This window comes from Onychostruthus taczanowskii, unplaced genomic scaffold, assembly GCF_017590055.1.
Source record: "Onychostruthus taczanowskii isolate IOZ18803 unplaced genomic scaffold, ASM1759005v1 scaffold13, whole genome shotgun sequence".
Lineage (NCBI taxonomy): Eukaryota > Metazoa > Chordata > Aves > Passeriformes > Passeridae > Onychostruthus > Onychostruthus taczanowskii.
Window position 1 is genome coordinate 9,509,107 of NW_024498462.1, and position 20,821 is coordinate 9,529,927.

General features: G+C 46.0%; 1 protein-coding gene across 2 annotated transcripts; it reads right to left on the minus strand.

The window, feature by feature from the left end:
- Positions 1 to 1,596: 1,596 nt before the first annotated feature.
- On the minus strand, positions 1,597 to 20,065 carry LOC121331798 (rho GTPase-activating protein 20-like). Of its 2 annotated transcripts, XM_041396557.1 has the most exons (15): positions 20,030 to 20,065; positions 16,824 to 16,906; positions 15,052 to 15,222; positions 14,381 to 14,530; positions 13,816 to 13,857; positions 13,033 to 13,117; positions 12,117 to 12,194; positions 11,877 to 11,943; positions 10,417 to 10,605; positions 9,502 to 9,677; positions 8,825 to 8,986; positions 7,663 to 7,772; positions 6,545 to 6,734; positions 5,854 to 5,971; positions 1,597 to 5,311 (listed from the first exon to the last, which is right to left on the minus strand). In XM_041396557.1, exons 2-15 carry the CDS (start codon positions 16,901 to 16,903, stop codon positions 3,582 to 3,584), a joined length of 3,348 nt encoding a protein of 1,115 aa, XP_041252491.1. In that variant the 5' UTR covers positions 16,904 to 16,906; positions 20,030 to 20,065; the 3' UTR covers positions 1,597 to 3,581. The 2 variants fall into 2 exon arrangements, with proteins under 2 accessions (XP_041252491.1, XP_041252492.1); XM_041396558.1 differs by lacking the exons at positions 15,052 to 15,222; positions 16,824 to 16,906; positions 20,030 to 20,065 and having other exon boundaries at positions 13,816 to 13,975; positions 14,381 to 14,512.
- Between the last annotated feature and the right edge of the window lie 756 nt (positions 20,066 to 20,821).

Genomic DNA, 20,821 nt, shown 5'->3' on the forward strand with positions numbered 1-20,821 from the left:
CCCAGGTTTATTGTAAAAAAAGCAAAGAGAATAAATATGGATTAAATGAAAGCAGCTAAGCCATCACCTTCAGTAGCACTTCAAGTCTCTCCCTCTCCTGATGTTGCCACTTGCAAAGCCAAGGTGATGTGGAGCCTTGCAGTCCCACTCCTCAATCCCCACCTTGTTGTGAGCTTGAAGCTGGAGTCCGGACTGCTGCTGGAAAAGTTCAGCTCTCTGCACACCTCCTGGCAGGATGGCAAGGGAGGGAGCAGCTTCTGCCTTGGAAGGGTTGAATGACTGCTGTGTTCCTCTTTAGAGTGTGGGTGACCTCTGAAGAAAGAGTTTCTAGGACAAGCTGTTGGCATGGAAATGCAGGGAGTCAGAGTAGCCCGTGCTGCACTGGTGGGGTTGTCTGTCCCTTGAAGGTGCCATGGCATAACGGAGAGGCCTCTGCACAAAGGAGCTGCTACAAAGAATGAGGGAGAGTATGTCGTGGAAGACTGGCTTTCCTGGCAGTTGAAACATCAGAAACAGAATTGGAAAGTTTAAAGTAAACTACAGCTGCCTCAGGAACATCTGTCACGTTTCTGTCAGGCTGCAGGTTAAGGAAAGAAATCATATATCCTGAACAGAAATAAGGTGAGGCTGAACTGCATGAGTCATTTCTCTTCAAGGCAGATGAGCTGGATTTGTTTGGCCTTAGTCTAAATTGGGAGCAGGACCTGAAGGCTCCTCACTTCCCGGATGGTGACCATGGAACACAACTTCCAAGAACCTGCATCTGGTGGGGCAGTGGGTAGGGCTTTCAGTATGTGACAGGCCAGCGTGGTCCAAATGATCTGAAAAAGGGCAGAGAAAGAAGGGAAGCCTGTTTGCATCTCAGGGCTATACATTAAGGCAAAGTGTGGCCTTTCTGGGGCAGAAAGCCAACCAAGTGTCTGTGTATTTGTTACTTCTTGTTATGAGCAAGCTGGGTGCTCTGGAACATTTTCAAGATTGGTCTCTGTGTTGCATTATTGTCTGGCTCATGGAAAAGAAAGGCTGCAAATTTCCAAGCCCAGAACTCTGGTTTGTGTTACGTTTTGCAGGATTTTGTTTTGTTTAAAATAAAGAAAAATGCTATAATACAAAGCTAGGTTAGAGCAGCTACCCAGGGAACTGTGCCCACTTTAGGCAGCCTAACATGGAGCAAGGGAAATTATATGTTTTTCCCAGCCTTACCCAGTGTTTCTCTAAACGAATCTCTTTCTAAGTTTCTTGTGATCTTTTTAGGTGATGCAAATTATGAGCTTTTACTCTGCGTTTGGTTCAGGTCCCCTTTGACCTGAGTCCAGCCACTGAGTTTACATCTGTTAGTATGTTTAAGATACAGAATCATCTCTCTTCCAAGAATAGACAGACTTTTCTTATAATATTTAATCCTGTTTCACCTTCTTGAAAAGACAGGAGTAATACCTAGACTGCTGTGCTGGCAGAAGGCTTCTTGCCAACTCCTGGCAGAGCTGGGCTGGGAAGTGAGTGTGTTTCAGAGAAGTTCAGTGCAAATGCCACCACCCTGACACAGGGGAGAGGGGAGCAAGAGCAAGGGAACAAAAAGTGACAATACCACAATGGCAATTTGTGTGTCTTTTATTAAAACAGTTACAACTGTAGCTCTGGAAAAAAAGACTGTGGATGCCTTATTGCTGTTCACGTGTGAGGAAAATTATGTTGGTGGTGGAGTTGTGTTATGATTATATACACCTTTCATTATACAAAGGCCACAAAGGTGATCTGGGACAGAGAGTGCCACATCTGAGAGGTAAACACCCTTCATCTAACCAAACAAACTGTATACACCTTGGAAAGTGGGCTCTGGGCTTCCCCCTGGTTCCCTTGCCCTAGCATTTGATGATGTGAATTTGGAGTGCTGGGCCAGGTTCCTGTCACTGACCCTCACAGGCACCTGGCAGATGAGTGGAGGGATCTGACACTAGATAATTTTACAGAGGTGGCTTTCCCCTCTATGCAAGGACTGAACTATGGCAGCTGTCCTGCAGCTCTGGCTGTTTGCAGACACTCAGCAGCTTGCAGAGATACTTACTCCACAAGCACAACCTTTCAGTCATTAGGATTCATGTTTTTCTCTTTTCCTTTACCCATTCACTGTTCATTGAGTAAAAGGATTGTCTCTCTGACAGATATCACCATAGAAAACTCTCATGTAACTTTCAAATGAACCATCCCAAACCTTTCAACCTTTGAGACCCTTCCCACTGTTTCCTTAAAGCAACCTGTCACACTAATATGGTGCTCTCACCATCTTTTTAGAGCTCAGCTGGCAGTGTCACAACCCTCTAACAAGTCCTATTACATCTGTGGCACTTCTGAGCATGGCTTTGAGGGATGCATCAGGACTCCACTGGCTGCATCTTTGGTGGTGCTTACCAGCAGCCTGCTTAGCACATCCCTGCCTGGAATTCCCCAGAATTAATTCTGCTGGAGTGCACAGGACCACATACTCTGCTGAGGGGGAACTGGGTGTTTCTCTGAGCCAGCATCGGTGATGAAGCCTGGACAGTTTCAGTTTATGGACAGACAACTTTCTGGCAAGATGTGACTTTGCTTCAGCATCTACTCAACAACATTCCTGACAACTTCCACAACTCCTTGACCTCGTGCTAAAACCAAGCCCTGCTCAGGTCCCTCTTGGCATGACCAGGAATTTAGTCAGTTGTCTCATCCACACTGCCTCTAGAAGGGGGCATCAGCATTGACAGAAGATTGTCAGCTTTCAGTAGGATTGAAACTCCTAGCTACTGAGCTACTCCCAGAGGACACAGAAGAACATTCACAGCCCTGTCATAGTGACAGTACTAAAATCCTTTATGGCAACTGTGTCTCTGTCAAATGCTAACTTTGGGGAAGGTATGAGAAGAAAGAATCACTGTGTAATTAATTCCAGAAAAAAGCAATCTTGGGCTTAAAATGTTACACATGCTGTCTGTCAGTGAATGCTGGACTTTGGACTCTGGGCTCCAGCTGCTGATTTTGGAACCCAGCCTCAACCAATAATGGTTGAGGGCTGTGAGCTAGACCAGAGCAGACAACAGATGAGCAGAGTGAAGCAGCAGTGATTTCTGGAATGAAGGTGAAGAATTTTCCTTTGGATGAATGGTTGTGAATAATGGTGGGTTTTGTGCAAGTGTAAAGATTTTTAGCTAATTATTAAGAAGCATTAGCTGTCCCTGTTGTCCAGTCATCCACCCACATCAGCAGCTGACTGGAGAAAATAAAGCAATGTTTTTCTTTTCCTGCTATTAAAAAAAATGGAGTCAGGCCCTGTACAGGTCAGCTAATTCAAGGACAGGGAGAATCTGGTGGTTTCACTCCATTCCACACCCAGCCAATGAAGTCTCTTTCATCAGAAAAGGGCATAAGGAAAACACAAGAACAGCCCCCCCACTCCCACCAAAATGAGTATTACATACACATTAGTGTCACTTTACACTTTTTGCCCCAGGCAGCCTGCTAAATTCTTCACACCCTGATCATATATTACAGAATATTTTCTGTTGCACATACACAAAAAAATATTTAGTTCCTCCACAACCATGGCCTTAGACAAAAGTCTCTTCTGCAAACACCGCTGTGTCACGCTCCTCTGCGGCCACCTCTGCCAGAGGCTGGCTCCTGAGCCACTCCGCCCTGCTCCGGAGGAGTTCCTTCTCCACTGCTTCCACCTCTGCTGTGGGACAGGGCTCGGTTTCATCGTGCTTGAAATAGTCCCTGATGGTGTTCCGGATGGAGTCAGGGAGGATGATGCGGATGGTGTGGCTGAATGTGTCCAAGCCCTGGCTCTGGGTTGGCGCCTGCGCCATTCCCACTGGCTGTGTCTCCAGCTCCTCGGGAGCAGAGGCACTTTGGGGGCTCTCTCTGAGCTTGGCCTGCAGGGATGGGACCGTTGGTTTGTGGTGGTAGCGCCTGGAGGACTGCAGGACAAGGGGGGTGTTCTGCCCATAGAAAACTGTCTGGGGGATGTGGACTCTCACAGTCTGCAAGCTCTTGGACAGGCTCTGCCCACTGCTGCTGCTGGGTGAGTCTCTGTTGCTGGTGTTCGTCGTGGATCTCTCCTCTTCTCTCACTTGAGACCCCCAAGAGCTTTCTTTATTTGGGGCCACGTAAAAAGTTATCTTGGTGCGCTTCAGGCTTTCCTGGCTCAGAGGGCAGTCATCAATGCCTTTGATTTCGATGTTCTTCACTGTCTTCTCCCTGTGCTGCTGGTGACTGACCTGTGGGGATGTCTCACTGGATGGGCTGGCAGCTGGGTACTCAGGGCTTTCTTCAAACTCTTTGGTATAATCCTGGCTCCTGGGTCCTGGGCCAGGGCACCCTGAACAACTCAGCTGTCTCTCCTCCTCTTCCCAGTCAATGTCAGTGAATGGGCTTCCCACGGCAGCTCTGCTGACACACGGAAAACTTTTCTGCTCTCCAAAGTAGTGACTGGCCTCTCCAGCCTTGGGTTCACCCTCATGAAAACTGTCCAGATTGCACAGATGTAAAGGAGATGTGACGGATTTGTGCCACTCTTTTTGGGACCTCTTGGCAGCTGTAGGAGACACAGCATGAAGCCTGGCAGAAGTGCCAAACATGAATGGCAGGGATGAGACATCTGTGGGACTAATGGCTGATGACTCTGAGCAGTAGGAGAAAGCACTGTCTAAGGAGCTAAGAGAGGAGGCAGACGGGGAGGTGGTGGTAGAGGACAGGCTGGAGAAGCTGGACCTGTTGGACAGGCTGGACTTCTGAAGGCTGAGCTGCTTCACCCTGGAGGTGGTCTGAGGTGATTGCCACGAGTTCTGCCTGGCCTTATTAACCCCAGGGCTTAGGCCTTCATCAATCAGCTTCTGGCTCTCCATCTGCAGCTGCCTGAGCCTGTGGATGTAGTCTGTGTGGCTGCTCATGATGGTGGCATCGCAGCTGGACTGGCGGGCCACCGGCTCGTGGCTCTGTGCGGGCAGCTGGGAGCTGAGGCAGACGCTGGGCTCTGAGGAGCAGCGGTCCCGCGCCGGGCTGAGCGAGCGGATGGAGCCGATGGAACAGAAGGAGCCATCCTCCTCCAGGAGCTCGTAGCTGTCTGCACTGGCGTTGGTCTGGGCTTTGCTTTGGTAGCAGGCTGTGATCTCGCTGAACAAGTCCCAGTCTTCCTGATCCTCATCAAGTAACAAGCTGCCGGGTGCTTCAAAAATGGCATCTGCTTCAGATTCCAGGTGGTGCTTTGGCCCTTCTGGATCGCAAGTGGAAAACTCCAGCTCATCAGAGGAATCATCATGCTGAGCCAAGCCTATGTCTGGGGCAGAGGATGCAAATTAATTTGTTGCCATATACATAGTACCTCACAACCAAAACAAAGAAATTATATTAAGCCCATGAAAAAACAAAGATAATCCATTATTCTCACAGGAAATAATAAAAAAAATTTCTGGCTTGATGACCAGTTTTCACCACTGGCCTGTATTCACAGGATAGCTAACAGAGACAACTCCATCTCTTTCCATACAAACCATGTGGTTTAGCTTTATAGAACTAACCTGGAAAATAAAAATAATGCTGGGACATGGCAGTGCTAAGGCTGCACTAAATTCTTGCAATGTCTAGAGTCGGTTTAACAGCAGCCACGGAGAAAGACAACCACTGCTGGGGACACATGGAGTTTCTGCAGCTCAGCCTTCTGCTTTGCTATCTCTTCCTGCCTATGCTTGACAGGCAAAGGGAAAACCAAACCCAACTGGTTTTCAATGCTGTTCCTTAGAAGAAACATGAAGGTAAAGCAAACTTTTACCTATTAAAAGATTTTAAATATTTCTGGAAGATTTACTACCACCGACTTACCCAGAGATTCCGCTGAGTTTTTGGACTTCTTGATGTCAGGTCTTTGGAACAAGGAAGCAATATCACCCCCAAAGATTTCTCCTGAGTTTTCAATCAGAAACTGCACTAACAAGGCCACCTGGCAAAGACAGGAATTCACAGATATCAGTTTCATGAAAACAGAGCAAGTAAAATCATACCCAGATTGTCTCCTTTTTTTTTTTTTACAAAGGTAATTTCCTCAAGAAGCTGTTAATAATGTGGCAGTGCATCTGTATGAACACCTGAGGCAAGATTATGAACTATGTGAACTGGTGCTGTGAGCCAGGTATAACACATTCTACAGTTTTGCTCACTATTACTTGCACCTCATAAGCCACAAGCAAGCATTCCTCCTTTCTGGTGCACTGTTGTGCTCATTGCTTATTTTGTTCCAGCTGAGGTGGCAGTGTCCAACTTCAGCTGCCCAGTTTTCTTGTGCTTGCTTGGCCATATAGGAAGCTCATCTGGTGAAGCAATCACTGCTTCCCTTTTTGTCCTGGACAGTCTGAGGGGCTAAACCCTCCCAGCATGGGCACAGCTGCACAGAGGAAAGGCCTGGGTGCCAGTCAGCCAGCACTGTCACTGGCTCTATGCCTTCCTACAAAGGCAGTGACCATAAAAAGCAGTGAAAGTGGAAAACAGAGGTTTCCCCAAACCCGTGGAAGATTACCTTCTTTGTAGACCGGCTCTCCTCTTCAGGCCCAGTGGGACTCGGTAGCCACAGCATATTGGGTGCTATGCAAAGAGCCAGGTTAAAGGCATTCATCTGATTCACTCCAGAATTCTGCTCAATATGATGCAGGACTCCAAAGAGGTGTCTGAGTAAGATGAGGTTGGCCTCTGGAAGCTGGTTGACGAGACTATTCAGGGAGTGGAAAAAAAGGAAAACAGTGCTGTTCACAAACATCTGCTCTTTGGATTCCAGAAGTTGCATCCCAAATATTTTTCCCCCTCCTGCCCCTTTGTACCCAGCCTGAGACATCCACATTTGATAATAAGGTGAATCTGTATCCCTCCCCTCCACCAACTCATGTGAGGGCCACAACTCTGCATCCAAATTGCCCACCTGATCTGGTCTCAGAGCTGGAGGGACAAGGGACTTGGGTTCAGAAGCACATGGGGGAAACCCACAATGCCTTGGCTAAACAGGGAATGGCCAGAGGAGACAGCAGACAGCTCCAGGCCAGCAGCACACCAGACCACGCCACTGCTGTGTCATGTGCTGTGGAGAACATGGATAAAGAAGGCCCAGGATAAATGGTAAGGTTCAAAAACTGAGCTGAGCCATGGTTGAATAAACAGGAGATCCAACAGGAGGCTGATAGACTGCTCATGCTCAGGGCAGCAGTTTCAAGGCAGTAAAGCCATTTTCAAGGTCACATCTCCACCTTGACAGGGCTGTTTCTTCTAACTACCAATATGATGATCAGCCTCATTTCGTGCACATAAGAATAAAGTTACTGTCATTAAAGATTTAATTCTGCTACCATAGATGCACTCCTGGTGGCTGAATTATTATGCTTTTTCAGTTTACTTGTTCTGGTAATTTGAACTAATCATCAGAAGAGAATTTTTTAATTACTTTTTTGGGGTCAGAAATGTTAAGGATGTTCAAAAAAGACCATTGAAAAGAAAATTTTCTGATCAGTGACACTGGCAATCGGCAATCGCTCCTCCACTGTGACCTGGAGCATTGCCAGTAATCTCCCAGAAAATGAAGGCTATTCTTAGGTCCATATAATCCCCCTTTTCCCACCAAAAGAAACTTTTACAAAGGCTTTTACAAACCTTTTAATAGCTTCAATCTTATGTGCCCGATTTTCTGTGTCCACAGCTTCCATCCACAGTCCGTGCATGTCTGAGGATAGAACACTGTCAGGTATATTTCGGAGAAAATCCTGAATTAAATATATATATGCAGAGCAGTCTGGTCAGTTTTGAGTTCCTGGTTTAAGTTTCACAATATAGTCACTGTTTATTCATATTAAGCAAAAGATAAAACAAGACACTACACAAACATGTTTATTCTCCCCTCCCATGCCCACCCAGCTGTCTTCCTCAGGCACTTTTGTGGCAGCACTGCAGGATGAACAGGCAGCCCTTCTGTTTTGTCCCTTCTCCAGAGCAGGACTGTCCCTTTTCCAGTCCAGCAGAGGACTCAGCCCTGGGGCTCTGTACTTATCTCTCTGAAACATTTCTCAGCTGGGAGGGCTGCTGGTTTTTCTGAGGGGACTATTCAACAACTCAATGTATGTCTTGTGTTGGGAAGTGCATGACTATCAGGCCAACAAGAAAAAAGGGGATGTTTTTTTTATGCTTTGGTGCCTAAATTACTCTGACCAGATTTAATTGCCAGTACAAAACACAATCTTTTCCTTACTGAAACATAGGTCTTATCACAAGCTTCATGCCCCACCCACCACAACCCCTCTGCTTGGATTTAGCAGCTGCTTTCCCTCCTGCTTGCTGGCTGATCAGAGGGTGAAGGCTGGGGGTCCAGAGAGCACAGGTCAGCTCCTGTTTTGGGGGTTGCAGAGCAGCTGCCCTCAAGTCCTCCCAAAACTTCTGCAGCCTCTTCCTTGCATTCAGAAATGACAAAGAACATCTGTGCTGCTGCAAGCAAAGGGTTTGATGCATGTGTCAGCGCAGCATCTGTCATGTTATTTGGCACTGTACAGACATCACAGCTGCCTTGCAGGTGGACATCACTGTATTTCCTGCTGGGGGTGGTTTGGTACAGGCAGGTGACAAAGGGAGCCCATCCTGAGGGGCTGCACATGTCTGCATGTGAAAACCAGGTCACTGTATCACCTCCATGTACACAACCAGGTGAAAATGTTCCTTGCTGGAAAATGCTTTCTGTTCCCCTGAAATCCTCCCACCCATAAAGCTTCCTTAAAGAAGGAAGGTACCATTAGCCCAGACAGCTGAGTTACTTGGCCACACATACCGTGATGACAGCTGCAGCCACAAAGACTGACTCTCCATCCACCTGAACATCATCTCCAGAGTTCAGCTTCTCTTTCAATTCCTTGCAAGTCTTGGCATTGGCAGAACGTCTGAAAATGCCCCTGGTAGAGGGACCTTCATGGTACAAGAGGAGCAGCATATCCTAAGAGAAAAGCCAGTTGTACTTTAGAGCCTAACACTTTACCCTCTTGTTTGTGTATATTATACATCATCTATTGTAGCAGAAGACCAAGTCAGTAATGGGAAGAAAAAAAGACAAGAGATTTATCCTGATCTAACCAGGGACAAAAACCTGACAGGCAAGCTGCAGATAAAGTTCATGTGGGCACGCTTATCCTGTGACAACTGGAGCCCAGGGGACTCTTGTAGTGAGTGAGTTCTAGGCTACATAGCATGGCAGGATCCACTGACATTGCCCCTTTTCAGCTGGTGATGACCTTGAGACACCCACTGAAAAGGTCAGATGTCTGTGCCTGAAATGATAGGGATTACCCAGGAGAGGGTTGCTCCCACCCTTGTTACTGAGCTGAGCCTGGATCACAAGTAAACTATGGACCTCTTCCCCATTCAGTCCTCACCCGTGCTGCAAGTGGCTTTAAATGTTGGGCTAAACACATCAAATTTACATCAAGACAAGCATTCCAGGCTGCTGCTTACCATGATTGGCTTGGGAAGGATTCCATCAGGACAGACAGAGGACAGGGAGAGGCCGAAGAGCTTCCGTGGTGTGGTAGGTGACTGTGAAGGAGGGCTGCCCGTGGGGGTGCTGGTGCTGCGGCGCAGGGCCCAGTCAATCAAGGACTTCTTCCTCTTAGTGTGCTTCTGCAGTGACTCTGAAAGCAAACACACACCTTCATTACACACCTGGCTGTCCTCCTGCTGGGCACTGAGTGTCTACAGTGGAGGCAGAGTTCCCAGCAAAACAAGCACTTTCTACCCTCACCTGTTGATTAATTGCACTCTTAATGGGGATGGTTAGACAATATACAGCAGTGAAACCACTTATTCATCTCTCAACCATCAGCAAAACTCTCAGTCACCATTTTTTAGGGAACTTTGCTGTCTCTGCAGTGCAAGAGTCACTTCACTCTTGTGACCAGTGACTGGCCTTGAGAAAATGGCATGAAGCTGAGTCAGGGGAGGTTTAGGTTAGATCTCAGGAAAACGTTTTTCACCCACAGGGTGGCTGAGCACTGGAACAGGCTCTCCAGGGCAGTGGTCACAGCATCAAGACTGTCTGAGTTCAAGGAGCTTATGGACAATGCTCTCAGGTGGATGGTGGGGCTCTTGGGTACAGGGCCAGGACTCAATGATACTGATGGTTCTCTTCCAACTCAGCATTTTCTAAGATTCTATTACAATGACTTGCAGTTGAAGACTAATGAAGGACTAAAAGCTAAGTCTGAACATTTGCTCAGAGAAATTTCACCTCTCTGCAATCTCTTCCTCTTTACATTACATTCAGGTATGAGAGCACCTCTGGGATACATTTGCAATGCCAGAAGAGTTCAGCACTGCACTGGACAGCAAGAAAGTCTCTATCTGGCTGTATCACACTCCTGCAGCCCCTACCTCTCCTCAGCTGCATTGGAGCCTGGAGTCTGGGCTTCAGGACAAACTGGCACTGTTTTTCCTTTGGGAGCTGAGTAAGGAAAGAAGCCTCTGTCCCATCAGGCAGGAGAGTGTTATTGTTGGTTCTTTGTTGCTGGTCAGCAGAGTCCCGGAGGCAGCTCAAGGCGATGCTGAAGGGATGCTCGTGCCCTGTTGAGCAGAGTTGTGTAAAGAGCAAGCAAAAATGCATAGCTATGGTAAAAGCTCTTACTGTTCTTGGAAAATTCCAGCTTTGCTGATCTCCGTGGTGAATGCTTAGAACTTAACAGACAAAATTCAGTGGTTTATTTTGTTTCTTCTATTTTTGAAATCATCCCCTACAGATCTGTAGCACTCAAGCATCATTGTGATTGTCCTCAAGGCCCCCATATACACACCTACCCTCCCTCAAGCCTGAGGAGTTTCTAAAACCTAGACACAAATTGTTAGAAAGGAAAGTTTTCAAATAAACAGCCTGTGAAGGCATTGGTGCAAGTGGCCTACAAGTGCTCGTGACATCAGTTTAGTATTGGATTAAGGTAGCAGTTCAGAAGATAACAACCCATATGCAACAAACTGGGTTTTCAATATGGTGCAACGTTTTGTGTGGAAAGCAGTTTCATTATTTTAGAACTGAAATGCAATGAAAACTAAGTAAGTACCAAAAGAGAAGGATAAACATGTTAGTTTTGTAACTAGAGGCTTGTAAGTCACCAATAGATCAGTGAAAAATTCTGCTTCTTTCAGTTGCCAAAGTGCTTTCCTCTAGATCTAAAACACTCTTGCTGGATGACTGCAGCAATTGGTTTGGTTCTGACAGAGCCCAAAGGCAAAGGGCCTGGGAAGTGTCAGGAGATGCTCTGTCTGACAGAGGTCAGTGGACAGCTCTGTCACAGACAGTGAAGGTGGGCTGAGGCTGGCCCTGACTCCTGCTCTGCCTGTCAGCAGATGCCTGCAAAGCTGAGCAGGAGACTGTGACCAGCCTCCACGCCTGTAGCCCTGCAAGCTCATACCAGTAGCCAGATTGAATTAGGCTTTGAGGCATGTCCTACCCCTGAACCACATCTGCTGCAAACAAGGCACTTCTGGGGCCAGCCTAAAGATCTCCCATTTATTTGGGGCAACTGCTGAAAAGTGTGATGGGCTCCCACCCAGAAATGCACAGATTTGCTTGGAAAAGGGAGGTAAGTGTGAAGTTTTTCAAAGATATCACCATGCTTTGATTAAATGTGGATGCTGAAATGATAAAAGCCAAGTGACATCTCACAGCAACTTGATGCCACATCTTACATCAAGATCAGTGTCCCTGCTATTGCTTTTTAATTGAGGAGTGCAATTGTTTGTGATGTTTCTCTGCAACATATGCTAATACAATTTATTACTTTTTCTTCTGGTGCCAGAATTAAGAACCAAAATGATGCTCAATATGGGAGGGCTCTTACCAATGAGAGGATAAGCAGGCTCATCTTTTCCTGAGACCACCCACAGGTGGTGTTCACTGGTCCTGCCCTGTTGGGTGAGGAGCAAAGAGGAAAATGTTAGGGGCCAGAAGTGAGGGTCCATGATATTGCCCTCCACTCAGAAAGCAACAGACAGCAAATCTACACTTATTCACAGCCACACTGTCCTGTGAAGCAGATCCTGCCAGCATCCTTAGCTAAGATCTGTCACTTGCCACTTACAGGGAGCCCAAGCTGTAGAAGGGTCTTCTTCATCACACTCTCTGCAGTTTCCACATTGGACACATTGACTTCAGCAGTCTAGAAAGGCAAAGACAGAAAATACAGGAAGCTAAGACAAAGGTGAGAAGTTTGGTTGCGGTTTCTTGTAGCTTCAAAATCTGGGGAAAATGTCACATCTCTGTCTAATGACTGTCTTTACTAAATGTTCATGGCTGGATGAGCTGAATGAAATTGAACTACATCAGAGAGGTTGATGGGTATACAGCATGAAAGCTATTCTCCACTACTTGTTCTGTCATGGGTCTATTATACCATCCAAAGATTTCATCCAGCAGAAATCACAGGAGATGGGTGGTGCTTAGATGCTGTGTTTGATCCATCAGTGGTTGGCTGATTATAATGCCACTGTCACTCAAAAGGGTGAACATGGAACATGGCAATGATCATCAACCACGAGTATCAGGGGTCACTCTTTGAGGGAAGAACACCCAGGAGGCAAATGTGACCCACCAAGCTCGGCATGAAGCCAAGAAATGTTTGCTAGACTGAGACACATTCCAGTAAGTTAATTCAGGACAACACACCAGTGACTCTGTGATCAATATCCTCATTTCATAGCACTGGAAATAGGAATTGACTGTGGCACTCAGCCACAAACTGTCATGAATTTTGAAGTGAAGCAAAAGGAAAAGAGAAAAGAAGTCAGAGGTGGTGAATAATCTTAAGAATTAAGTGCTGTTTGGTAAGGCTCTGGCTACCTCCTCATTTCTAAAACCAAAACTCTCCAAGTGGGCTTCCCAGTGGGAAGGATACAGATACTCGGATGCTGGAATCAGCACAGCCCTGCATTCTCTTCCCTACTCCACAGACCCCTGTGTAGTCTTGATCTGACAAGCAGGTCCTTAGCTTTACTTACAGAAGAACAGTTGTCTTCATCCAGCACAACGATCTGAAGGGTCAGATTCTTCAGATACTCATTTTGTTTTACCTTACTGATATGCCTGAAAGTCAAAGAAAAGGGGAAGGGATGTTATTTCCCAACCAAATTTGAGAAGGACCCTAAAATTTGGATGGGACATCCTCCTTGGCACTGTAATAAATACAGATTAATTATGACATATATGAATGTTCATAGTGAGGCCACGTGCTCTTTCTTACTTCTTTATCTACCTGGATCACAAAAACTAACAATCCCCCACATGCAGTACTTCAGTGCAGGTAGATGTGTCTGCATAACACCTTCCAGTGTTCCCTCAGGATCACTACTGAAGATTTCTTCCCCTATTTGTCTCTAGATAAACACTTTTGTCTGGGTGTAAGTGGAAGCAACATATAAAACATAAAAGAAAAAAGTGCAGCCTCTAGATGCAACATAATAATTTTAGTTCAAATAAAAAAACATGTGAAGAATCAGTAACGTTCATGACAATTCCACAGTAATTAGCAAAGTCGACCTCCAGCTCCAAAGGAAAAAGGATGCTCCATCAGTATAATCTTCTGATGGACCCCCTTTTTTCCTAACTGTTAACACCAATTTTGCAGTCTCCTAGGGGCATCTATATTCAGATTTCAAAGGTGGATTTTTCAAACAGCACTTAGACACTTAACATGCTGAAAATCAGAGCACAATTTGAAGGGCAGATTTCTCTAAGGCTGTAGAGGAACCACCTGGAAGGAGGATGAAAGGAGGGTCACTTACCACAGTAACGCTGACAGCCATCGCTCCTTCACATCAGCTGAGCTGAAGACAAAAAGGGAGGCAGATCATCAAACAAGTGCTGAATGGGTAACAGCCTTTGGAAACTCTACCCAATTTCATTTATATATGGCTGTAAGTCAAAGTTGCTTCCTGCAAAGCCCTGGAACAAAAGCACAGTCCTTTCCTTCTTCTGTTCTATTTTAACAAATAACAAAAATAATAATAACAAAAAAATCCCAGCAACAAACTGGACCAGGTTTCCTGTCAGACTGGTGAGTGTTCAGATAAGGGACAAATCCCTTTCTGTGAAGTTGGAGTTAACTCATCTTGTGAGCCCTCGTTATTTTTGCAGTGACCTTTAATTGCTATTTTCTTTCTCCTAGTATTTCCTTCCCAATGTCTGCTGTTCCTAGAACTACTGCTGCCAGCACAGGTTACCCGGGTTTCAGGGTAAGGAAATGGAAAAGGAAGTGGGCCCTTTAGCCTCAGACATTGTTTCACTTGACACAGGGAGACCTGAGTAGCTGCTGGGATGCAGAGGGAGGTCTGATGTCTGATGAGGTACCTGAAGGTGACAACATAGTTGGTGATAGGCCAGCCAATGACAAATGAATTCTCAGGACTCATCTTTTTCTCTGTCACTTCGCTGAGACAGGTGCCAGTCCACACTTCACTCAGATGCACTTGCTTTTTCAGCTTCAGGCTGGAGGAGGATCTACAATGGAAATTATTAATCCCTTAGGCCAGAGAATAACATTTGGACCTCCAGAGTCTGATCATGCTCCTTTCAAGTCATGCAGATGCAGTTAGAGCTCTTCATTTATATGTGACAGAAGGAGTTAGACAAAGTCAGTGTTGTCCTTCTGCCTCCTGCCCTCATGGTGTATCTTCAAGCAACCTCATAAGGAAATGGGCAAAACTGATTAGACAACCTTTTTCTTCAGACAAATGGAGTGAAACATTAATACCAAGAAGAATTTGTGAAGGTGGAAGGGGGAAATACCACATTTTAAATCCACATTTCCAAAGAAACTTTTTTTTGGAGGCTGCTGGGTGCTCCACAAATAGATCAGAGCCTCGTAGAATCATAGAATCTCACGAGCTGGAAAGTACCCACATGATCATTGAGTTCAACACCTGGCTCTGCACAGGACAGCCCCAAAATTCCCACCACGTGCTGAGCCTAGCTTCAACAGCACCTACTGGGGAAAAGGAATGAGTGGAAATTCCTCTTACTTGGACTTGGCAATGACCAGCACATCACTCAACAAAATCAGGTGTCTTTCCTGGGTCTGCAGGCCCACAGTTAGCTGCACTCGCTCGTCCAGGATGAAGGTGGAGCCTGGGCTGCTGAACACCCCACTTGGCAGCCCATTGTCTGAATGGGAAGAGGAAAGGGTAGTTTCCCTGGAGGAGTAAGAAAAATCACAAGACTTTGTCAGAAGCTTTCCTTTTCTGTTTTGGAGGAGCCTGAGAGCTCCATGCTTCTCCCAGCCCCTATTGTTCTCTATTATGACCCACGCTCACCTGCCTCTGCAAAACTAACTGTACCAGCCTCAGACAGAAAACTGCCTAAAACCCACACCAAATCTTGTGAGATGAATCTGCTGAAATAGTAGTTTTTTAGCAATTTCTCACTCAGGTAAAAGATTTCCTGCACACGTGTGTGAGCTGTGACTTGAACATGGAAAGCCTGTGGCTCATGGCGTGGCTCAGCTGGGCGTGGGGGGCCCTGCCCATTCTGTGCATGTTTTCCATCAGACTGAACAATTTGTCAGCACAAGAGTTGCAGCAAAAAGAAAATGAACTGCGTGTGCTCATCTAATTCCAGACATCTGATTCTGGCCTGCCTGCCAGCCATCCAGCTTGTTGTTTCCTCTGAGATTCATAGAGGTGCTCACCATTTCCAAAAATCCCTGAGGGTTTTTGCATGTTGACTTCAGTCAACAAGGCAGCATCTAGGTTGAGCCAGACCCTCTCCCTGTGCTGTCTCCAGCTGGAAGAGCTCTGCCAAGTGCAATCTCCTCACTTGCAGCTCAGCAGCCTCAGCACTGCTCTGGGCTCAGCTGGCACACAGCAGCTCCCACAGCCATTTCTGTGCTGCATGAACATGGAAGAGTTCCTGCTCACAGTGTGTTCGTGTGCCTGAGCCTGACTTAATTAGTGAACCTCTGAGACATGGCCTCAGACTGACGCAGAAAAAACCCCACAGAGATCCTCCTGTCTCTACACATAGACAAAAATGTGTATCTTGCTTGCAGGCAAGGATACTTGCCTTCCCTGCACCCCTCAGCAATTCTGCTCTACCCTCTAGTCTGAGGACACTCTACACAAACAAATCAAAAACCACATCAGCTGTAATTGTAGTATTTTTGATGCTGTTGGTCTTAACTCAGTTTCTCACTCGATTTCACAGGAGTGAAGTTAAAACCAGGCAGTAGCTGCTTTACTAAAACCCTCCCCCAGTCACAGGAACACCTGCACTCTGGCAACAGAAATTCCCTCTTCCCTACTCCACAGCCACCACCAAGTGAATCTTGACTTATGCAGCTGTGGGGCTGTAAGTGAAAGCTTAATCACCTTCAGATATGATATTAAAAGCTCTCCATGTCCATCAGCTGAGCAGTGGGAGCCACAGCATCTCACAATCCCAAGCAGTGGATTTCCTAAAGCTGGAGGATTACCCAGCTTTATAAACACAATGGCAGGATAGCAAAAAATTCTCACTGATGCTTTCATGGCCTGAGCAAAGATGGCATTGGACCAGCTCCCTCCACAGCAATTCATCACAAGAAACATTTAAAGCTTCCCTCCCTCATGAGGATGTTCTCCAGCCAAATAAAGTCAAGAATTTGTTTCTCCTCCTCACTTTTTTTCCCTACTGCAATTTTTCCCTGCCACAGGACCAAATTGCCCTCAGCATGGTTAAATGAATTTGAAAGCACATTTGATTTCAGTCTGTGCAGACAGAAAGATGGAAACAGGAGTCAGAAAGGTATTTTTTCTACCTGGAATGGGACTTTGATTTTCCAAGAGCTTTAGTAAAGGCAGATGAGGTAGATCGTCTTCTCTGGACGATGGGCTTCATCTTCTGCAAGACAAAAAGATATTCAAGTTAGCCTGGCCACCTTGGAAGCAGACCTGCTCATTCTGCTCATTGCACTCTTCAAATTCTCTTTTTGTCTAGCTAATAATCATGAAACCTCAGGACTGAAAGCCTTGATCTGTGCTGCCAGAGGCATCCCTCCCATTCCTGATCATTAATACACTGGTCAACTCTCACATTTATGTTTTCACAGCCAAATCTCAAAGTAATTATATGAATAAATAGAGGGAAAAAACCCCAAAACTCTGAAGTTCAAGAAAAACTTCCTAACGCTCATACTATGGAATAGTTTGTTAAGGAAAAGTACAGAAATACAATTTAAAACTGGACCAGACAAAGATATGAAGAGCATATAATACTCTAGGGAGTTGTAGTTTATCAGCTGGAGGAATGGATGGTGTTCCTTAGTAGATTTTTCTCTATTTCATTTTCCATGACTCACAGTTCAGCAAACAGGTTGTTACCAGGCCCTCTCCAGGCAGCACAACCTCAAAACACTTGTGTCTTCTTTAACAGCCACAGCCACCAAGTCTTGTATAACACAGAACTGGGGTGACTGCAATGGTGAGACCTGAGAGTCAGAAATTATAACTATCCATGTCAACATATACTGAGGTCACAGGTCTCCTTCTATTTGCTAAGTAAATTTTGTGCTGGAGAAAGATGAGAGATTCTAGCCTGGGAGAGAAATCCTTACATCAGTGACTCTTGATTAGTAAGCATGGGAAAATCTGTCCCGTGGCTCATTTCTAATTTCAGCATTTGCCTATGTTGGAGCTTTAAGTGCCAGGGAGTTCAGAGCATGTTGAGACTTACTGATCTTTTAGCCTCTGAATGTTACAAAATATGAAAAATTCTAGGAATTAAAGAAACCATGATTGCTGGTTGATGAGGGAGGGCTCCTATGGGGAAAGGATGTTGCTTTTGTTAACTGTATACTTTTCAAGGTCTGTGCTGAGCAGTGGAAACATTCATTGCATGTGAGCTCACTGGTCCCATCACTGAGGATGCAAGGCTGTTACAGCTCAGCACCTTATGACTGCATTACCATTCCTGTGATGCCAGAGGAAGGTATTATCCTCATATCAGAGATGGAAATGCAAAGGACAGAACCATTTCAGTCAATTTGTGTGACTGGTGTTCCCCACGTTGTGTCAGGTTTTTCAGAGCAAACTGGAAGGCTGGCTGGGGCACGTTTGAAGTACTTGCTTCTGTTTACCCTCCCTGGAGCTACAGGAGCTCAGCACGGCTGCAAGTCTGTCTCCAGGGGCTTGTGTGAGAAAATAAAAGTTGTGGAAGTGATTTAACACTGTTCAGAAAGGAAATCCATGGCAGAGGCTGGAGTGGAGTCCAGCTGCCAGGGAAGGGACATCCTCCTCATCTCCCATTTAGTTTACAAGATACCTTTGAACTTCTGCAGCCAAGGACCTGGGAATCCTACAGGCTAGAGCTTTCTACAACACAGACTCCTGACTTCATGCCTGATCAGGTCCAACAGAGGCCTCCAAAGCACAGATGACATTGTGAAAAAGAATATATAATTACATAACTCAAAGTTGGAGTGGGCCTGCAAGTGTGACTTAATTAATCAATTTGCTAATATATGAACATTGTGCTTTGCAGTATCCTTAGTGATCCCTAAGTAGGTTCCCTGGGTACATGTACATATGTAGACAGAGGCAGATGGACAGCAATTTCTCCCTCATACCCTGCTGTGACATTGCCAAGCAAAAATCTGTCTTTGGAAGTTTCACAAGGAGAACTGAATAAAAATAACATCAGCTCACAAATGCTTGTTTTAAAAAAAAAGGAAGTCCCTACTAAAACAGAACATCTGGCTTCTGGAAGTGCCTTAATAGGATAAAACATTCCTACAAACACAATGCAGCAAAGCATCAGTCATGCATTATCTGAAGGTGGGCAGCGAGGACGGGTGTGGATGCCCAGGGGAAAATGCCAGCAGCTGCCACTGCAGAGGGCACTGGTGGAAACAGGGTGAGCTGAGGCACCTCTGTGCCAGGGCACTGCAGACTGCAGCAGTGTCTTCGGAGGCATTGTAATAAAGCCTTGACATTATCTCCTGTGCCAAAGAATGCCACGGCACACAAAGCCTCGCTGTAGGTAGGGCAATCATTTTGGCCACTCCAGAGCCACTCTCTTCTGGGGTGCTAAAGACAGACATGATGGAATTTTAGTGCAGGAGGGCATTTATCCCAGGATAAACTTCAGGGAGTCGGCACTGGTGGATTTCTTCTTCTGACCACTGTTCCTGAATGGCGACAGCAGTGACTCCCAGGCATGCCCTGTCTGAGGACCTGTCCCACAGCATCACCCCCAGCAGGCACTGGGCTACCCTGGGAGTCCCACAAAGACAGCACTGGGACTTTCCAGTGAAATGCTGTGACTACAGGACACAAGGTACTCCCCATACTTGATCTCTCTGAAAAAAAATGCTGATATCATCAGCTGTCCAAAGATCCAGCTGTCTGACCCCAAAGAGACTCTAGACAAACAAAAAAAATTGCTTTCCAAGACCTCAGCCAAAGTCTTTTTGATCCTAGCCAGTCCCGTTTCTTTGGCAGGACATCACTGACATTATGGAATCCCCTTACTGTAGGTAAGGCAATCATCTTGGCCACTCTAAAACAATCATCTGACTGAGGGAATTTGACACAGCTAATTGGCACAATTTCAGGGTTAACATACTTAATTTGCATATTTAATAGAGGAATAATAATTGTTCAGCCTTTAGTTTCAGTAGGCATACAAAGAGTTGCTTGTGTACTCCCTCTCTGCATGGGAGAACCCAGCTGTGTATCTCCTTTTAAACAATTTGATTGTGCTTGGGCCAGCCCATGTAAGTGATATTTTCTTGAGACTGCTGGACCAGGACAGAGTCTCCTAACACCTTGACTGTTCTCACAGTGCCATGTAAATGCACTCTGAATCCAACACATTTCTAAGCTCTACAGCTTTCTGGTTTTCTTGCAAAAAAACCCTCCCATCTCACTACACAGAAGCAGCATTACAAGTCCTCTGTGTGATGCTGGAGCCCCTCACCCTCCTGCCCAAAGGCTGGGCTGGAGCAGAGCTCCCAGCCAGACTCACCTGGCTGCCAGAACCTTGGGCAGCCCTTGCCCACCAGCACTGCTTCTAGAGGAAGAGGAGACCTCGCTGTGCTGCTCCACACTGGAGCCAGGGAGTGCTTTCTGCTGGAGGTCAGCTCTGCTCCCATTCACTGGGCATGGAGTCCCAGAAGCGCTGGGACATGGAGTGATCTCTGTGCTGTTTTGGTGCCATGGAAACAGATACTCATTTACCCAACACACTCTGGAAGTGCTCGAGCACTTCTAACACTCTGGACCATGTTTGTGCATTACTCATCTCTGAGCTGCTGATTTTAGCTGTGTATTTCTTGGCACCAGGGAGGTTGTGAGTCTGATGCCCTTCATTCCAAATCCATGTATGGTCTCTGCTATCGGCTCAGCTGGCCAGCAGCAGTGGTTTGTTGGTTTTTTTTTTGGTGTTTTTTTTTTTTCCCCCTGCTGACCTCTGCACTTGAATGTTATTCTCCAAATAGTTAAGGTGGGATGGAACTTAAAAATAATGGCATCTGCTTAGCACAGGGTGGATTTTCCTTCTGACAACAGCTGGTCAAAGTTTGCAATGCCTGTGGCACTGGAATGATGCTATTTGGTTTAGTTGCCATTAAGAAAAAAAAAAAAAAAAGTTTAACAGGACTATTTTTCTGCAAAACACAAATTGAAATATTTGTTTCAGAAACATTGATACACAATGTTTCATTGAAACCACACTGTGCTTTCTTCAAGCCCAGTGTTTCAGGCTGGGGTAGCAGCACGCAGCTCACACTTCCAAGGGAAATTTGCTGCTCCCAGTGCT